This window comes from Marmota monax, unplaced genomic scaffold (genome assembly GCF_021218885.2).
Source record: "Marmota monax isolate L192 unplaced genomic scaffold, Marmota_monax_Labrador192_F-V1.1 WCK01_AAM20220418_F8-fsc00104, whole genome shotgun sequence".
Classification (NCBI taxonomy): Eukaryota; Metazoa; Chordata; class Mammalia; order Rodentia; family Sciuridae; genus Marmota; species Marmota monax.
This window is the reverse complement of record NW_026693836.1, coordinates 3,741,698-3,758,828: the sequence shown is the minus strand read 5'-3', so window position 1 is coordinate 3,758,828 and position 17,131 is coordinate 3,741,698. Positions and strand designations below refer to the sequence as shown.

Genomic DNA, 17,131 nt, shown 5'->3' with positions numbered 1-17,131 from the left:
AATTTGTGTTGTATCATTCTAGAAAAGCCTTGTCTGTTATCCCTTCAGATATTTCCTCATTCCTATTTTATTCCTCCTTCTGTGAGACCTTTTCATTCTTTTTGGGAGAGAGTGGTACCAGAAATTGAATTCAGGGGCACTCGAACACTGAGCCACATTCCCAGCCTGTTTTTGTGTTTTATTTTAGAGACAGGGTCTCACTGAGTTGCTTAGCAAATTGCTTTTGCTGAGGTTGGGGATTTTTGAACTCAGGATACTCCTGCCTCATCCTCCTGAGCCGTTGGGATTACAAGCGTGCAGCACTGCCCCTGGCTCATTCTTAATTTCTCTTGCATATGCTATTTTCCTGCACTCCATTCTGAATAATCGTATCTGATTATCACCATGACCTGCACAGCGAGTGAACAGTTCTCCAAATAGAGGCAGTGGGCAGATTAGGAAAATAAGAAAGTACAAGAAATAAAGATAGGGCTGGAGTAGAGTGCTTGCCTCGCATGCACAAGGCCCTGGGTTCAATCCTCAGCACCACAAAAAGTAAAAATAAAAAAAGAAAGAAAGGAAGGAGGGAGGGAGAGAGGGAGGAAGGGAGGGAACTACTCAGGTAAAAGTGGGACTCAGTGGGTGAATCAGCCCTGGTGGGATCTGACTGAACAATGAGCTGAAGTTCTGCATGTTTATCATATAGGTTTTAAAAATCAAAGGGATTCACTATGAAAAGGCTTGAGGTAAACAGGAGGAAGTTTTAAGTAAAACAGCTTAGTTGGGGTTTACCTGTTTAAACCCAACTCTTCTACCTCCAGGCAGCTGGGATTTGAATTCAAGGCTTTTGATCTAGTAAATTCCATGACAAGAATGGAATTCTCCCTATCAACAGGAGCCACTTGGGAGTGGGCATTTCTCCAGGCACCCAGGAGAGGCCTCTTGCTGTCCAAGGTCACATACTTCAAAGCAATGATTCTTTCGCAGCTCTCAATATCTGATCTATATTCTAACTCATCTATTCTGAAATTCTTTTGTATTTTTAGTTAATTGGAATTTTTTTTGGGGGGGGGGGGTGGGGGAGGACTCCGGTATTGAAATTCTATCTGATTCTTTTTAAATATGATCTGTCACTTTTCATAGTTTTTAAGAATTCCCTGTGGATGTTTTTAGGTCTTTATTTATTTATTTATTTATTTTTTGTATGCGTAGTAAGGACACTTGTTTTATGTTTTGTGTCTATGACTTAATGCCTGAATGTCTTTGGCCTCTTTTGTGAATTCTGTTTCTGTTGTTTGTTATCCATGGTGACTTATTTCTTTGGATGTTTTGTTATCTGTTGTTCCTAGAAAATTTGTCAGTAGGAATAATCAGACCTTGGATGAAGTAGTGTTCTTCTTGAAAAGATTTGTCTTTGTTTCTCCAGACTTCTAGGGCACCTCAAATCTTAGGCCACTTAACACTTCACAGAAGAAGAAATATGAATGGTCAATGAATATATGAAAAAATGCTCAACATTTCTAGCAATTACAGAAATGCAAATTGAAACTACATGGAGATTTCATCTCACTCCATTCAAAATGGCAATTATCAAGAATACAAGTATCAATAAATGTTGGTGAAGATGTGGGAAAAAAGGTAGACTCACACATTGCTGGTGGGACTGCAAATTGGTGCAACCACTCTGAAAAGCAGTATAGAGATTCCTCAGGAAACTTGGAATGGAACCAGCATTTGACCTAGCTATCCTACTTGGCATATACCCAAGGACTTAAAATCAGCATGCTGTGGTGACGCAGCCACAACAGTGTTTATAGCAACGAAATTTACATTAGCTAAGCTATGGAACCAACCTAGGTGCCCTTCAACAGATGAATGGATAAAAAAATGTACATATCCAGAAAGGAATATTACTCAGCCCTAAAGGGAAATGAAATGATAGCATTTGCTGATAAGTGGATGGAACTGGAGTTTATCATGCTAAATCAAATAAGCCAATCCCCCCAAATCAAAGGCTGAATGTTCTGATACAAAGTCACTGTAAAGGTAAAAGTAGAAAAGAATAGAAGTACTTTGGGATTAGACAAAGGGTAATATGAAGGGAAGGCAGGGTGAATGGGAATAGGAAATATAGTAGAATGAATCAGACGTTATTTTCCTGTGTTCATGTATGAATACACGACCAGTATAACTCCACATCATTTATAAGAAGAATGGGAAGTTATACTACATATGTATACATATGTATACTATGTAAAAATACATTCTGTCATATATAACTAAAAAGAACATATAAAAAAATATATGTATACATATATTTGTGTGAAACAGGTCAATTTAAATTAGTTTATTGTTCTAATAAAATAAAACCTTATTTTGAGATAAATGTAAAGTAATAAAATCATGAAATAATTTTGAAAAAATAAATCTTAGGCCTCTTAAAACTAAATGTACAACTTGAGGGTTGTTGGGGCATGACATGCACTTATGAAATCTTGTTTACCTCTGCTTCTCTCTTTATCAGTTGGAGTGCCAGCTTATGGTGTCGAGGAAATGCCTCAGTCTCCCACCACCGCTAGGCATTGTCTCACTCAGCTTTTCTCTAAAAGCCAACATTAATGTTTCCATGAATGAATGGTTCCTCAGGGAAAAGGACTAGTACTTCTTTTGAGTTCTAGCTTTTCTTGTTTTGGCCTGGTAATTCTGTGCTACGTCATGTGCTTTTCAAATACCATTGAGATTTTTCTATTGTTGCTTGAGGAGCAGCATGGATTGTTTTCAGGAGAAGCATTGTATGAAAAATAGTGAATAGATACAGAGATTTTATCCTTACTTATTTGGAATTCACTTGTAGCGCTTCCTTTGCATTGAGGACTTTAGCTCATACTGTTTGTGAGCATTTTTCACTTGACAGTGTCAGCTTCTTTTAGAATCACTATGCCAACAGAGACTTTGAAAGCATCTTTTTATTTAATAACAGCTGCCCTGTTATGCATTGAGAGTGTGGAATAAATTTCCTTTTGGGGTAGAAAGACAAAGGGCCAGTTATGGTACATTATCACAAATTGGATTGACTTCATTATTTTGTTTTTCACTTTTTAAAAATTTGTTCTTTTTAGATACACATGACAGTAAAGTGTATTTTGACATATTATACATACATGGAATATAACTTATTCTAATTAAGATCCCATTCTTATGATTGTACATGATGTGGAGTTCTACTGGTCGTGGATTCACGTAGGAACATAGAAAAATTATGTCTGATTCATTCTACTGTTTTTCATATTCCCATTCCTCCTCACTTCCCTTCATTCACTGGATTGTCCAGTGAATTTCTATTATCCACGCCCCCTTATCGTGTGTTAGCATCCGCATATCAGAGAAAACATTTGGCCTTTGGTTTTTTTGGGATTGGCTTATTTCACTATGTATTATAGTCTCTAGTTCCATCTATTTACTGGGAAATGCCATAATTTCGTACTTTTTTATGACCGAGTAATATTCCATTGTGTATATATATACCACATTTTTTAAAAAATTTATTAATTTTATTTTTTTTAAATACATGACAGCAGAATGCATTACAGTTCTTATTACACATAGAGTACAGTTTTTCATAACTTTGTATATATAGTATGTTCATGCCAATTCATGCCTTTATTTTTTAAAATTTTTTTTAAAAATATTTATTTATTTTTTTAGTTTTTAGGTGGACACAATATCTTTATTTTGTTTTTATGTGGTGCTGAGAATCGAACCCAGTGCTTCATGCATGCTTGGCGAGCACGCTACCACTTGAGCCACATCCTCAGCCCAATTCATGCCTTTATTCGTATACTTTTCTTTTTGCATTACAATTCTTATTACACATATATACCACAATTTTCCATATCTGTTTATATATAAAGTATTGACACCCAATGCGAGTCTTCATACATGTACTTTGGATAATGATGTCCATCACATTCCACTGTCCTTGCTAATCCCCTGCCCTCTCCCTTTCCCTGCCACCCCTCTTCCCTATCTAGGATTCATCTAATCCTCCATGCTTATCCATTCATCTGTTGAAGGGCACCCAGTTTGGTTCCATAGCTTGACTATTGTGAATTGAACTGCTATAAACATTGATGTGCCTGCATCATGACATTATTTTTTAAAGTAATAATAGTCCCCTCTGAAAGAGGCTATGTCAGTAAACCACATTAATTTGAAGCTTCAGATCCCCTTGAGTTGTGTTTAAGGTCCAGATCTTATTGTGGTGCCATGGGCAGAGTAGCATTATGGTTTAGAACCCAGCTCTAGAGTTAGTCCTGGTTTGGTCTGGTCAGGCCCATTAGTTACCTGCTACCCTTGCACTGTAAGTGCTAGGGGAACAATGGCTGGGTCATTATTGTTTATTGCATCCATAGTGCCTGGCACATAGTAGATGCATATTAAATTCTTGAACTTGATTAAATGAAAATTACACAGAGATTGTAGAGTGTAAAGGTTAGAGCATGATTCCGAAGTCAGAAAGACCTTGCTTGTACTCCTAACTCCTCCGTTGTCTAGCTATGTGTCCTTCAGCAGATTGGTTACACTTTCCATCTTGAAGTTTCTATGTCCTCATCTCTAAAGTGGGGTAATGATTGTTTCTACCTTATTGGGTCATGTTGAGAATTACTGAGAAAATCTACGTGAGGGACCTGCAAGTGTCTAAACATGGTAGGTCTCAGTAAGAGTAAACTGTGATTATTCAGAAAACCTCAGATCCCTGAGCTATAAAATTGACAATGTTGTACATATCTCATGGAATAGTTATTTTAAGTGAACTTAAGTATACATGATACTGAGTACAGTACTTAGTAAAAGCTCAATAGATGGGCTGGGGATGTGGCTCAAGCAGTAGCGCGCTTGCCTGGCATGCGTACGGCCTGCGTTCGATCCTCAGCACCACATATAAACAAAGATGTTGTGTCTGCTGAAAAAAACTAAGAAATAAATATTAAAATTCTTTCTTTCTCTCTCTCTCTCTTTAAAAAAAAAAAAAGCTCAATAGATGATCACTAGTTAGTATTAGTGGTACTCCCCCACCCCCCAGGGCCTCTTGCATGCCAGGGTGGTGCTCTATTGCTATGCTATATCCCTAGCCCCAGATGGATGCTATATAAATCATGAGTCTAAATTTATCTTTTATCTAATTGATTTGATCTCATAGTTTTGCTGATTTAATTGATTACCTCCTAATTTGGGGGCCTTGTTTTGAAAAAGAAACTGATGTTTTTAATATGAATGTGTGAAATATTTTTATTGTTAGATTTGGTGTTTTTATTTTTAAGTCTCTAAAAAAATAACCATGGGCTATTAACTATGTTTGTCATCACACTGGGACAGAAGCACCATTAAAACTGTAACTTGTATATCCCCATTATTAATGGAGGAGTGAAGAGAAAAATAAAAGCCAAATTCTGTTTTAATAAGCTCCATGGAATTTGGAGGTCTATTGCTTTGCTGAAATTTTGGGAACAGTAGAAATTACACTTTTAGCTAACAGCAGTTGTGAAGAAGAGTTGACAGCTCAGATTTTTCCATTAAAGTTAGCCAAGGACAGTGACTGAGCAACTAAAAGATGCCTCTGCCGCCACTTATTTATGTGTGATTACCATCATGAGATTCACTGCTGCTGCTGCATGTATTGCCACTAACAGCTCCACGTATGTGAATGCCCATTGCCCACTAGGCATTTGCCAAAACAATTTGCGTTAAATACCTCTTTATCTTTTCAACAAATTTTCTGGATAAAGTATTAACAGTATTTTACAATTGAGTATATTGAGATTGAAAGAAGACAAGGAACTTGTCATAGTTACCTGGGGAGGAAGTCAGAATGAGTCTTAACTCTAAAACCAGGCCTCTTAACCACTGTAATATATTGTCTTTCTAACAAAACGTATGCTTATCTTTCTGATAAAATTAATTTATTTCATAAATCTTCATCTTTTTCTGTCCACTGAGGATTAAAAGAAAGATTTCTTCTTTTAAAGGATCTCAGAGTTTGAGGAGATAGTAAATAAGTATTGAGCAGAAATATTCTTTGCAAGTGTCATGGTCATTGGCTTTTCTGTTCATTTGCTAGCCTTTTTAGTAGAGTAGGATGTGAGACCAAAATTGAGAGAGCAGACCAGACTTTTGCTGCTGCCTTTCATCTCTCCTCTCAGACAGACATCACAAGATCGGGGATAGAATCTAGAACAGGAAACAGGAGCAAATAGTAAATGTAGGCTAGGTAGAAAGATTCTTGAGGTTTTCAGACTAGGAAATTTTGTACTCTGAAAGATTCTTTGAGTGGTTGGCTTTGTTAATCAATCTTCCTTCCTTCCTTCCTTTCCTTCCTTCCCTTCCTTCCCTTCCTTCCCTCCCTTCCCTCCCTCCCCTCCCTCCTTTCCTCCCTCCCTCCCTCCCTCCCTCCCTCCCTCCCTCCCTCCCTTCCTTCCTTCCTTCCTTCCTTCCTTCGTTCCTTCCTTCCTTCCTCCTTCCTTAGTTTTTATCTCAAGGGAAAAGAAGGGGAAAGGTAAAGGGCTAGCTAAACCTCAACTTTGAACCTAGTTTATAAAGCAAAAAAAGATTCATAGGAAAGTTTTATCATGGAATAAAAGAAAGATGTACTGTTTTATAGAATTTCCTTCTGATATAGTTCTGTTATATCCAATACCCTTCCAAATATGGCTACCAAGATAGAATGAGAAAATTCATAATGTAGCCACAGAAAATCTATCATTGACTACAAAGAAGGAAGGTATTGGGAGGTTTACCTTCATTATCTTTGTAGCTCAGTGGTTGGGGGTCAGGTTTTATGTTTTGGGTATTATTTTTAAGTATTTTTAGTACGGGTGTATTTGTGAATACTGCTGTTACTATATTTGAATAAGCGCAAGGCTGACAGGTAGAGCTTGAGTTATTTGAACATGCAATTCCATATGCCTTCCGATTTTAAAAGGTACAGATGGTTTTATACTTGGTCATGATGGATTTTTGCAGATAGGAATTAAAAAACATTGAGCTAAGACCAGTAAGGGACTAGGGGAAGGGAGGAGCAGAGGGAAAGGGACTAGGGGAAGGGAGGAGCAGAGGGAAAGAGGAGGCATTGGGGACTGAAATGGAGTAAAATAAATTCCATGCATATATGATTATGTAGAAATGAACCCCACTATTATGTACAACTGTAATGTACTAATAAAAGCATTTTTTAAAAGCCAAGAAAAAAATCCAAAGAAACAAAACAAAATAAAATCTTCAGCTAAAGAAATGTGTAATTTTTCTAAGTTATTTTAAGAATTACATAATGGTATTTTATCTTTTGCATTCTAGCTTTTAAAACTGTGAGACAGCAGCCCTCCCGAAATGTTGCTACTAAGAATTACTCAGAGGTAAGAAAAAGGTTTTATAGTTCTCTTTTAATAATTTATGTTTCCTGCATTACGAATTGTCAATTCTTGGACTTGCAAAGTAAATAAAAGAGGACCTATTAAAGCCAGAAGATGCTTATCACTTACATAGACTGAGGGCAACTCAGAATTCTTCTTATTTCTTTTCTTCCTTTAAAAATAGTGGTTCACATTACTAAATATCCATAAGGAGTGTATGTAAGGTAATATTTTCAAGGGTAACAACACTGAAACAAAAGGGCATGTGTGTGGAATACTAACATCCAAGGCAAGTTTAGACTCAACACAGACTAAAGGTTGGAGCCTAAGGATCTCCGTGGTTTGCTCGGATTTCACATGGGCCTTCTCCTCTTCCTTTGGCTTCCAAAGAGTCTAGAATGGGCTTGACTCCTCTAGTACCTCACTTTCAAAACCCGTATGTCTTAACTTCCAAGCCAGTGCTCTTCCTCCTATATCAAGGTTTCTCTAGCAGCACTATTGACATTTTAGATCAGATAATTCTTTTTTTATGAAGCAATGTCCTTTATGTTGTAGGATGTTTAGCAACATCCTTGGCCTTACATGATGTTGTTTCAGGGGCTTTATCCTCATCTGTGCTTCATTTAGGTGAAGACAGCTTATGTGTGTGTTGCATGTCAAGATAACAAAATGTCAAGGAATAGCTAGTATTTTGCATGATGGAATAAAAAATCAGAAATATCTTTGTTGGTTCTTACTCTAACAAATGGTATTTAGCAGGGACAAATGTAACAGACACCTGGTACTTCTCACATGGTTAGATACTTCATTTAAAATTGGAGATGGAACACTGAAGTTCTAGCTCCTCATCGGAATCCAGGAAGAACATCACAGGTCACCACTGCCCTCAAGCCTGTGCAAGTCACTCACCAGTTTGTATCCTGTAGGTACCCAGGCCTTGTGTGGGCAAGGAGAGAAGTGAGCTAAGACATGCGGTAGAGAATACCATTTGTGAATAAAGAGGGACATTGAAGGGAGGTCAGGCTGACTTTAATTTTTAATAGTTACTGCTTTCATGTTTTCTGGCTCCCTTTTTGTGACTTTTTAATATACTTTTTAAAAAACCACTTTCAGATTCAATTATTTAATTCATATTTAGATGTTCCATTCTAAAAAAATTGTTGCTTTGTTTCCTTCCCTACCCTTAGGAGATTGAGGTGGATGAATCAGATGAGGATGACATTTTTCCTACTACTTCAAAAACAGATCAAAGGTAGTTGGGGACTTCCTGAAAAAAAAAAAATCCAAAATATTAAAAAGGATCCAGAATTCTAGTTTTACATTTTTCTGTGCTGTATAAGTTCAACAGAATTATTTTCAACTAGTAGAGTATGTACAGAAATAAGAAATAGACAGAGGGCTAGATTGTAAAACTGTTGCAGTGTTGTTAAGTATTGTCACTGAAAATGTAAATAACCTGTAATTCACTTCCTTTTGTCTTTATTACTCAATGATTTTCTTCCCGTTTACTAGAAAATAATTTTGTATTTTGTTAATTTTTGATTCCAGCTTTTCTTTACTACCATAGTTTATTTACTTAATTGCACATGGTGCTGTACTAAGTGCTAAAAAGAGGTGGTGTAGATTTACTCTGCCTTAGAGTATTTATATGCTTTTCCTGGCCTTTTTTTTTTTTTTTTGCCTGTTGCTGTTGAGCTTGACTTAATTCAGTAGTACCATTTTGTTTCAGAATTAACATTTTGGGTGAACACTGCTTAGCTAAAACTCAATTAATGGAAATTTCTACGAAGAAAATAATCAGTGACCTTTTTAAATATTTTCTTTTTGAGCATTATATTAGGTCTGATGGGGGACATAACAACTATTTTAATATGGTTATGCCTTCAGGCAACTTAAATTGTGGAAAGAATTGAACCCATTTATGAATCCATTAAAGGAAGATTGAATCAGTACATAATTATGTGTGAAATTATGACTCAGGCCCTTATCGTGAGTGCTTATGGGAAGGGCTCAAATAAAGAGCCAGGAGTGTGGGCTCTGGTAGAAGAAAACCTCTGGAGATTGGTGGGCCTTTTTTCTTTCTTTTAATATGTGGGGCCTTTTTAAAGATACTTTTATTCTGTTGTAGAACTGAGATTTGAAAAAAAAATATTTCAGTGTTACCATAATTTTCAGAAGTGAGGGATGATAATAGATATATTTTGATATGTGATAAGAACTATAATTATAATTAAGCCTCTGATCAGTGCTTGATATGTCAGGTTGTGCTGTGTGTATTTCAGCATATTAACACATTGAATCTTTAATAAAAAAATAAACTGTTATTCCCATTTTACAGATGAGGAAATTGAGGCACAAAGAAACTTGTCTAAAGACACATGCTAGTGAATGGAAAAATTGAGATCCAAACTCTGACTTTAGAGTCCTTTTTCTTTCTTTCCTTTTTTAAACAACTTTATTTCATTTGTTTATTTTTCTAATGTGGTGCCAGGGATTGAACCTGGTGCCTCATGCATGCTAGGCAAGCGCTCTACCACTGAGCCACAACCCCGGCCCAGGAGTCCTTTTTCTAAACATAGTTTTACTGCTGTAGTGCAATTGAAGGGAATTGTGTATTATTTTTATTCATGGGTGCTTTCAGGATTGAGAAACTTAACTAGAAGTGCATTTCTCATACATTCTCTATGTCATTGTCTTTGGTTTATTATCCCTCCTCCCCTTTATTTTTTGCCTCAGGTGGTCGAGCACATCAGCAAGCAAGCACATGTCCCAGAGCCAAGTAACTAAAGGGGTTGATTTTGAATCAGATGAGGTAATAAAGTCTTTTATTGTTAAATTTTAATTAATTTTTAATTTTGTGATAGGTAAATAGAGACTGCTAGCTAGTGGCTAAAAGTTATTTAATAGTTTAACTGATAGCTTTTCTTTGAACTATAATGTTAAAAGTCAATAGGGAACATCTGTTGAGTGCCCGTCTGTGTAATTTCTCATATGAAAGTCCTGCAGATTTTTAAAAGATGATGTTCACTCCAGTTAACATTTCTCCAAATATAAATGATAAAAGCTAAGAATAGTTTTTTAGCTTTTACCATTTATATTTGAAGAAATGTTGGTGATGATAATGTAAGAGCTTTTAATGTTACTTTAATAGAATAATTACCCACTGTGTGCTCCACATGTTTCATATATAAGATGGTGTCTGGTGGTGATTTTTACGTCAGAGTGTTCAGGCATTGAGTGAAATGCTTTCTGATAAGATGTATAGAGGAAACTCAAGGTGATTGTCTGAATCGGACAAATGTTAAATCTCCTCTGACTTGAATGAGCAGGAATAGAAAAGGTATGATCAAGACTTGCCTCTTGCCTTCATTCATTTATTGTTTTCATCAAGTTGAATTAAAGCTACATGACTGCCAGTTGAAGGACGTTTACAAGTTTTTGTTGAATTCCTTGAAGGTATTTCTCTTAGACCTATCAGCCCTTTCATTTATTTCTTTTTATTAAAAAAATTTAATTTTAGTAAAAGCACTTTAACATAAAACTTAACCATCTTAACACGTACAGGTTAGTGGTATTAAATACATTCACATTGTTGTAAAACAGATCTCTAGAACTTTTTTTTAACTTTTTAAAAATTTGTTCTTTTTAGTTATATATGACAGAGTGTATTTTTTTAGAGAGAGAGAGAGAGAGAGAGAATTTTTTTTTAATATTTATTTTTCAGTTTTCCGTGGACACAACATCTTTATTTTATTTTTATGTGGTGCTGAGGATCGAACCCAGGGCCTCGCACATGCCAGGCGAGCGCTCTACCACTGAGCCACAACCCTAGTCCAACAGAATGTATTTTGACATATCATACATACATGGATATAACTTCCTATGCTTGTGGTGGTACATGATGTGGCGTTATACTGGTTGTGCATTCATATATGAACATAGGAAAGTCTTGTCCCATTCATTCTATCGTCATTCCCACCCCCTATCATTCCCCCCATTCCATAATTCAATCAGGGAACCTCTATCTCCCCACCCCAGATTGGAAACACACACACACACACACACACACACACACTCTATTGTGAGTCAGCATCCACATATCAGAGAAACATTCAGTCTTTAATCTTTTGGGTTGGCTTATTTTACTTCGCATGATAGTCTTGAGTCCCATCCATTTACCAGCAAATGCCATCATTTCATTTCTCTTTATGGCTGAGTAATATTCCATTCTGGATATGTACCATATTTTCTTTATCCATTTGTTTTCTTTATGCATTTCTTTATCTTCTGTTGAAGGGCATCTAGCTTGGTTTTCCATATCTTAGCTTTTGGGAATTGAGCTGCTACAAACATTGTTGTGGCTGTGTTACTAGAGTATGTTGATTTTAAGTCGTTTGGGTATTGCCGAGGAGGAGTGGGATAGCTGGGTCAAATGGTAGTTCCATTCCAAGTTTTTTGAGGAATCTCCATACTACTTTCCAGTGTGGTTGCACCAATTTTCAGTCCCATCGGCAATGTATAAGTATGCCCTTTTCCCCACATCTTCATCAACATTTATTGTTGCTTGTATTATTGATAATTATCATTCTGACTGAAGTGAGACGAAATCTTAGTGTAGTTTTAATTTGCAATTCTCTCATTGCTAGTGAGGTTGGGCTTTTTTTTTAATATATTTGTTGGCCATTTGTATTTCTTCTTCTGTGAAGTGTCTGTTTAGTTTTTTTGCCCATTTATTGATTGGGTTATTTGGTTTTTGGTGTGAAGTTTTTGAGCTCTTCTATATATTCTGGAGATTAATACTTTGAGTAGTTGATGGCAAAGAGTTTCTCCCATTCTATAGACTCTCTCTTAATGTTCTCGATTGTTCCCTTTGCTGTGAAGAAGATGTTTAGGTTTTGATATAATCCCATTTATTGATTTTTGATTTTGCTTCTTGAGCTTTAGGACTCTTGTTAAGGAATTCAGCTCCTAAGCTGACATGATGGAGATTTGGGCCTATTTTTTCTTCTAGTAGGTCCAGAGTCTCTTGTCAAATGTCTGGGTCCTTGATCCACTTTGAGTTTTATGCAGGATAATAGATAGGTTAGAACTTTTTAATCTTGCAAAACCTAGACTCTATAACCTTTAAATATGGTCCCATTTCCCTCTTTCCCCAGTTCGTGTACCCACTGTTAAACTTTCTCTTTCTATGAATTTGTCTGCTCTAGGTAACTCATATAAATGGAAACATACAGTATGTGTTGTTTTGTGACTTACTTATTAACTTTCCAAAATGTCCTCAGGATTCATACATGGTATGGCATATGAATTACCCTTTTCATTTTGAGCTTCCACTGCTCCTTCCAAGTTCCCTGTATCTCAGCTGTAGTTTTAAAACAACTTGAGCTGGGCCGAAAAATGACAGCAAGACCTCTTCTATCTATTGAATGTTACCGTATTTATTCTTGGAGAGAAGCAAGCAGAGCATTTGTATATACATGTGGTTATATATTAAAGTTAAAATTTTGTGTACTAGTTCATGTTTAACTGCAAAGATAGAAAACTCTCTATTGGCCTTCATTTTGGATTCATATTTAATAAGTTCTGCTTTTGATAGTAGCAGAAAATGAATCAGTAAATGAAAGTGAATTTATATTTCTCAAGGTATCCATTTCTTACCAGAGATGGATAATTTAGCTAACACTTTAATTTGTTAATACTATCAATAAAACTAACATAAGCTAATGATTTCCTTTATTAATTTTTTAATAGAAACATAAATCAGAAATTTACAAATTTATTTTACCTCTGAATATTGAATTATAGAATATAATCAATTTATATTATCCCTCATTAAATTATATAACTTGAACTTACCTGAGGTTTGTTAGTTTTCATTTTCTTTAGTTAAATTCTTAGTTAATATCTCATTCATATTCCTGTTGTTTTCTAACATGCATGTAATTTACAGCTCATCAGAATGGAAACTCTTGAAATATTCCATCTACTTCTTTTTCAAAAACCCAAAAGGTTGCGTTGATAAGTTGTTTCTTCAGTAGTCTGAGAGTAGCTATCTACTTCTAGCCCTAAATGGGAAATGGGAACTAAGAATTACAGCTCTTTCTAAGTTAGACCTTCTGCATGTGAATTCATTATTTTTTGGTGAATTTTCAGGATAGCAGACAACTGTAATAGAATGTAAATGGGAAGGAAATGGGGGAAAAAAAAAAAAACTATTGACAGACCAAATAGAAATGTTTTAATTCAGTTTTACCTGGCTTACCCATACCTCATTTGCTTTTATTTAGTCTAATCACTGAGAGAAATGGGTGTTCATTATATATGTGTATATACACTCGTATATTGCAGGATCAAATTTTATTTTTAATGCTCATTAAGAACTTGAATTGAATTATATGTTTCACACTTATAAAGGAAATGCAAAAAATGAAATCTAGCCTGTGTGAAGCGAAAGTGGCTCTCACTGACACCATTGCTACTGTTTTGTCCTACGAACTTCTGTCTTGCTTCAGGGCAACATGGAACAACACTGATTTAACATCTTTGTCATTTCAGGATGAAGATGATGATCCTTTCATGAACATTGGTTCTTTAAGAAGAAACAGAAGATAATATATTCAATGTAACTTAGAAATTTTCAAGTTACAGAAAGAATCAAAACATTTCAAGCAAAGACTTCATAGTTAAAAGATTTTAAAACTGTTTCTGTGAACTGAAAATTTTGAAAAAGACTTACTTAACAGATAAACTAATATGTAGGAATTTATATTTTTAAGTATCATTTCCTGAACATGACTCTATTACTGAAGGTGTTTCTCAGCTGATGGCTTTAAAAATAACATTGGTTCTCATTTTTTAGTCTGATTGTTAAATTATTTGGGAATGCTTTGTAAAATTTAAAATGTATTTTACTGACATGTTAGTGTATATCTTACTGAATAAGGGCTTTGCTTAAAGGTTGTTCTTGAATAAGTAGTAAAATAAATCCACCATTATACATTTCTGCTTCATGATCAAAGACTATCAGTATCTTAATGTTTAATTTAGCCAGAGTTGAAGGAAAGAGCTTATAAAATTTTACCTCTTTTTTTTTTTAATAATTTTCTAGAGGCTTTGTATTTCCCAGAAGTGAACATTCTTTGTGAAACTGTGCCTCACATCACTATTTGTCATTAAGTATGGGTTTTCTTTTTTTTCCCCTAGTGCTTCATGTAGTAGTAGACCCAAAGATTTGGAATGATTAGAAGTACTGAAAAGTTTGAATAATTCTATATAGATTTTTTTTATTTAAAAAAAACCAAAACAGTCTGTTAGAATTACTGAGTTTTTGTTCCATTTGTAGCAAAAATTTAAAACATTATGTTCCTATTGAGTAGTAGCAATTGTCTCTATTATTCTCTGTCATTAAGGCTGTTCTCTTTCTTACATCTATTTATAGGAAGAAAAATGTTAAATAAATTTTATATTTTACAAATGTTAACTTTTTTCAATAAAAGAGATACTTATAGTTCTAGCTACTTGGGAGGCTGAGGTAGGAGGAGAGACAGTTCAAGGTCAGCCTAAGATCCCATCTCAAAAAGACAAAAATAAAACTTTTTAATTTTAACTTTGGTTCCTATATAATATTTCTGAATGGGCAATTTCAGAAATCTTGAAGAAGGTTTTATTGAAATAATCCCATTCTCCTTTTTAACACTCTTTAAAAAATAGATACCTGAGAATATTCCTTCTTCCCACCCCCCCCCCACCCCCCCAGTACTGGGAATTGAACCCAGGGATCTTTTACCACTGAACTACACTACTATCTTTTTAAAATTTTATTTTGAAATAAGGCTTCACTAAGTGGCCCAGGCTCGCCTTAAACTTGGGGATCTTCCTGCCTCAGTGTCCTCTGAGTTGCTGGGATAACAGGCGGGCACCACTATGTCTGGCTGAGAGAGTTCATTCTTTGAGGCAGTTCTGTTTAAAGACTCCTTAAGGAAATGGTGGATCTTTGTGGCACAACAACCTGACATTTCTTCATAGATAGAAGCAAATAGTTGATTAAACAATATTCATTACCATCAGAATAATTATATCTGGAACTTGTCAAATTATAAGAAGCATTTAGATAATGGATATGTCTATATTATAGCATCTTAGAAATGGCCTAAGTCAAAAATTACATTATAACATTCTAATGAGTTTCTTTAAAAACTAAGTTTTGTGCCTAACTTGAACATAAGGATTATTATTATTATTTTTTTTTTTTTTTTAATTTTTTATTGTGGGTTGTTCAAAACATTACAAATTTCTTGACATATCATATTCCACACTTTGATTCTAGTGGGTTATGAACTCCCACCTTCACCCCATACACAGATTGCAGATTCACATCAGTTACACATCCATTGATTTACAAATTGCCATACTAGTGTCTGTTGTGCTCCGCTGCCTTTCCCATCATCCACCCTCCCCCCTCCCCACCTCTCCCCTCCCCTCCCCTCCTCTCTCTCTACCCCCTCCACTGTATAACCCTGAGGGTCTCCTTCCATTACCATGCAATTTACCTTCTCTCTCCCTTTCCCTCCCACCTCTCATCCCTGTTAAATGTTAATCTTCTTCTCCTGTTCTTCGTCCCTACTCTGTTCTTAGTTACTTTCCTTATATCAAAGAAGACATTTGGCATTTGTTTTTTAGGGATTGGCTAGCTTCACTTAGCATAATCTGCTCTAATGCCATCCATTTCCCTGTAAATTCTATGATTTTGTCATTTTTTAATGCAGAGTAATACTCCATTGTGTATAAATGCCACATTTTTTTTATCCATTCGTCTATTGAAGGGCATCTAGGTTGGTTCCACAGTCTTGCTATTGTGAACTGTGCTGCTATGAACATCGATGTAGCAGTGTCCCTGTAGCATGCTCTTTTTAGGTCTTTAGGGAATAGACCAAGAAGGGGGATAGCTGGGTCAAATGGTGGCTCCATTCCCAGCTTTCCAAGAAATCTCCATACTGCTTTCCAAATTGGCTGCACCAATCTGCAGTCCCACCAGCAATGTACAAGTGTACCCTTTTCCCCACATCCTCGCCAGCACTTGTTGTTGTTTGACTTCCTAATGGCTGCCAATCTTACTGGAGTGAGATGGTATCTTAGGGTGGTTTTGATTTGCATTTCTCTGACAGCTAGAGATGTTGAGCATTTTTTCATGTACTTGTTGATTGACTGTATGTCCTCCTCTGTGAAGTGTCTGTTCAGGTCCTTGGCCCATTTGTTGATTGGGTTGTTTGTTCTCTTATTGTCTAATTTTTTGAGTTCTTTGTATACTCTGGATATTAGGGCTCTATCTGAAGTGTGAGGAGTAAAGATTTGTTCCCAGGATGTAGGCTCCCTATTTACCTCTCTTATTGTTTCTTTTGCTGAGAAAAAACTTCTTAGTTTGAGTAAGTCCCATTTGTTGATTCTAGTTATTAACTTTTGTGCTATGGGTGTCCTATTGAGGAATTTGGAGCCCGACCCCACCGACTGTAGATCGTAGCCAACTTTTTCTTCTATCAGACGGCGCGTCTCTGATTTGATATCAAGTTCCTTGATCCATTTTGAATTCACTTTTGTGCATGGCGAGAGAAAGGGATTCAGTTTCATTTTGTTGCATATGGATTTCCAGTTTTCCCAGCACCATTTGTTGAAGATGCTATCCTTCCTCCATTGCATGCTTTTAGCCCCTTTATCAAATATAAGATAGTTGTAGTTTTGTGGATTGGTTT

The 17,131-nt window shown here is 35.8% G+C and overlaps 1 protein-coding gene across 4 annotated transcripts in view; it reads left to right on the top strand.

Annotated features, from left to right (window-relative positions):
- Mre11 (MRE11 homolog, double strand break repair nuclease) overlaps window positions 1-14,991 on the top strand; it is a 61,876-nt gene extending 46,885 nt beyond the window's left edge. For all 4 annotated transcript variants that reach the window (XM_046462375.2, XM_046462377.2, XM_046462376.2 and 1 more), the window contains 4 exons: window positions 7,330-7,388; window positions 8,573-8,637; window positions 10,122-10,197; window positions 13,941-14,991. In XM_046462375.2, coding sequence (XP_046318331.1) covers window positions 7,330-7,388; window positions 8,573-8,637; window positions 10,122-10,197; window positions 13,941-13,997 — 257 coding nt within the window. In that variant the 3' untranslated portion in view covers window positions 13,998-14,991. The remainder of the gene's footprint in view (window positions 1-7,329; window positions 7,389-8,572; window positions 8,638-10,121; window positions 10,198-13,940) is intronic.
- Window positions 14,992-17,131: the final 2,140 nt, after the last annotated feature.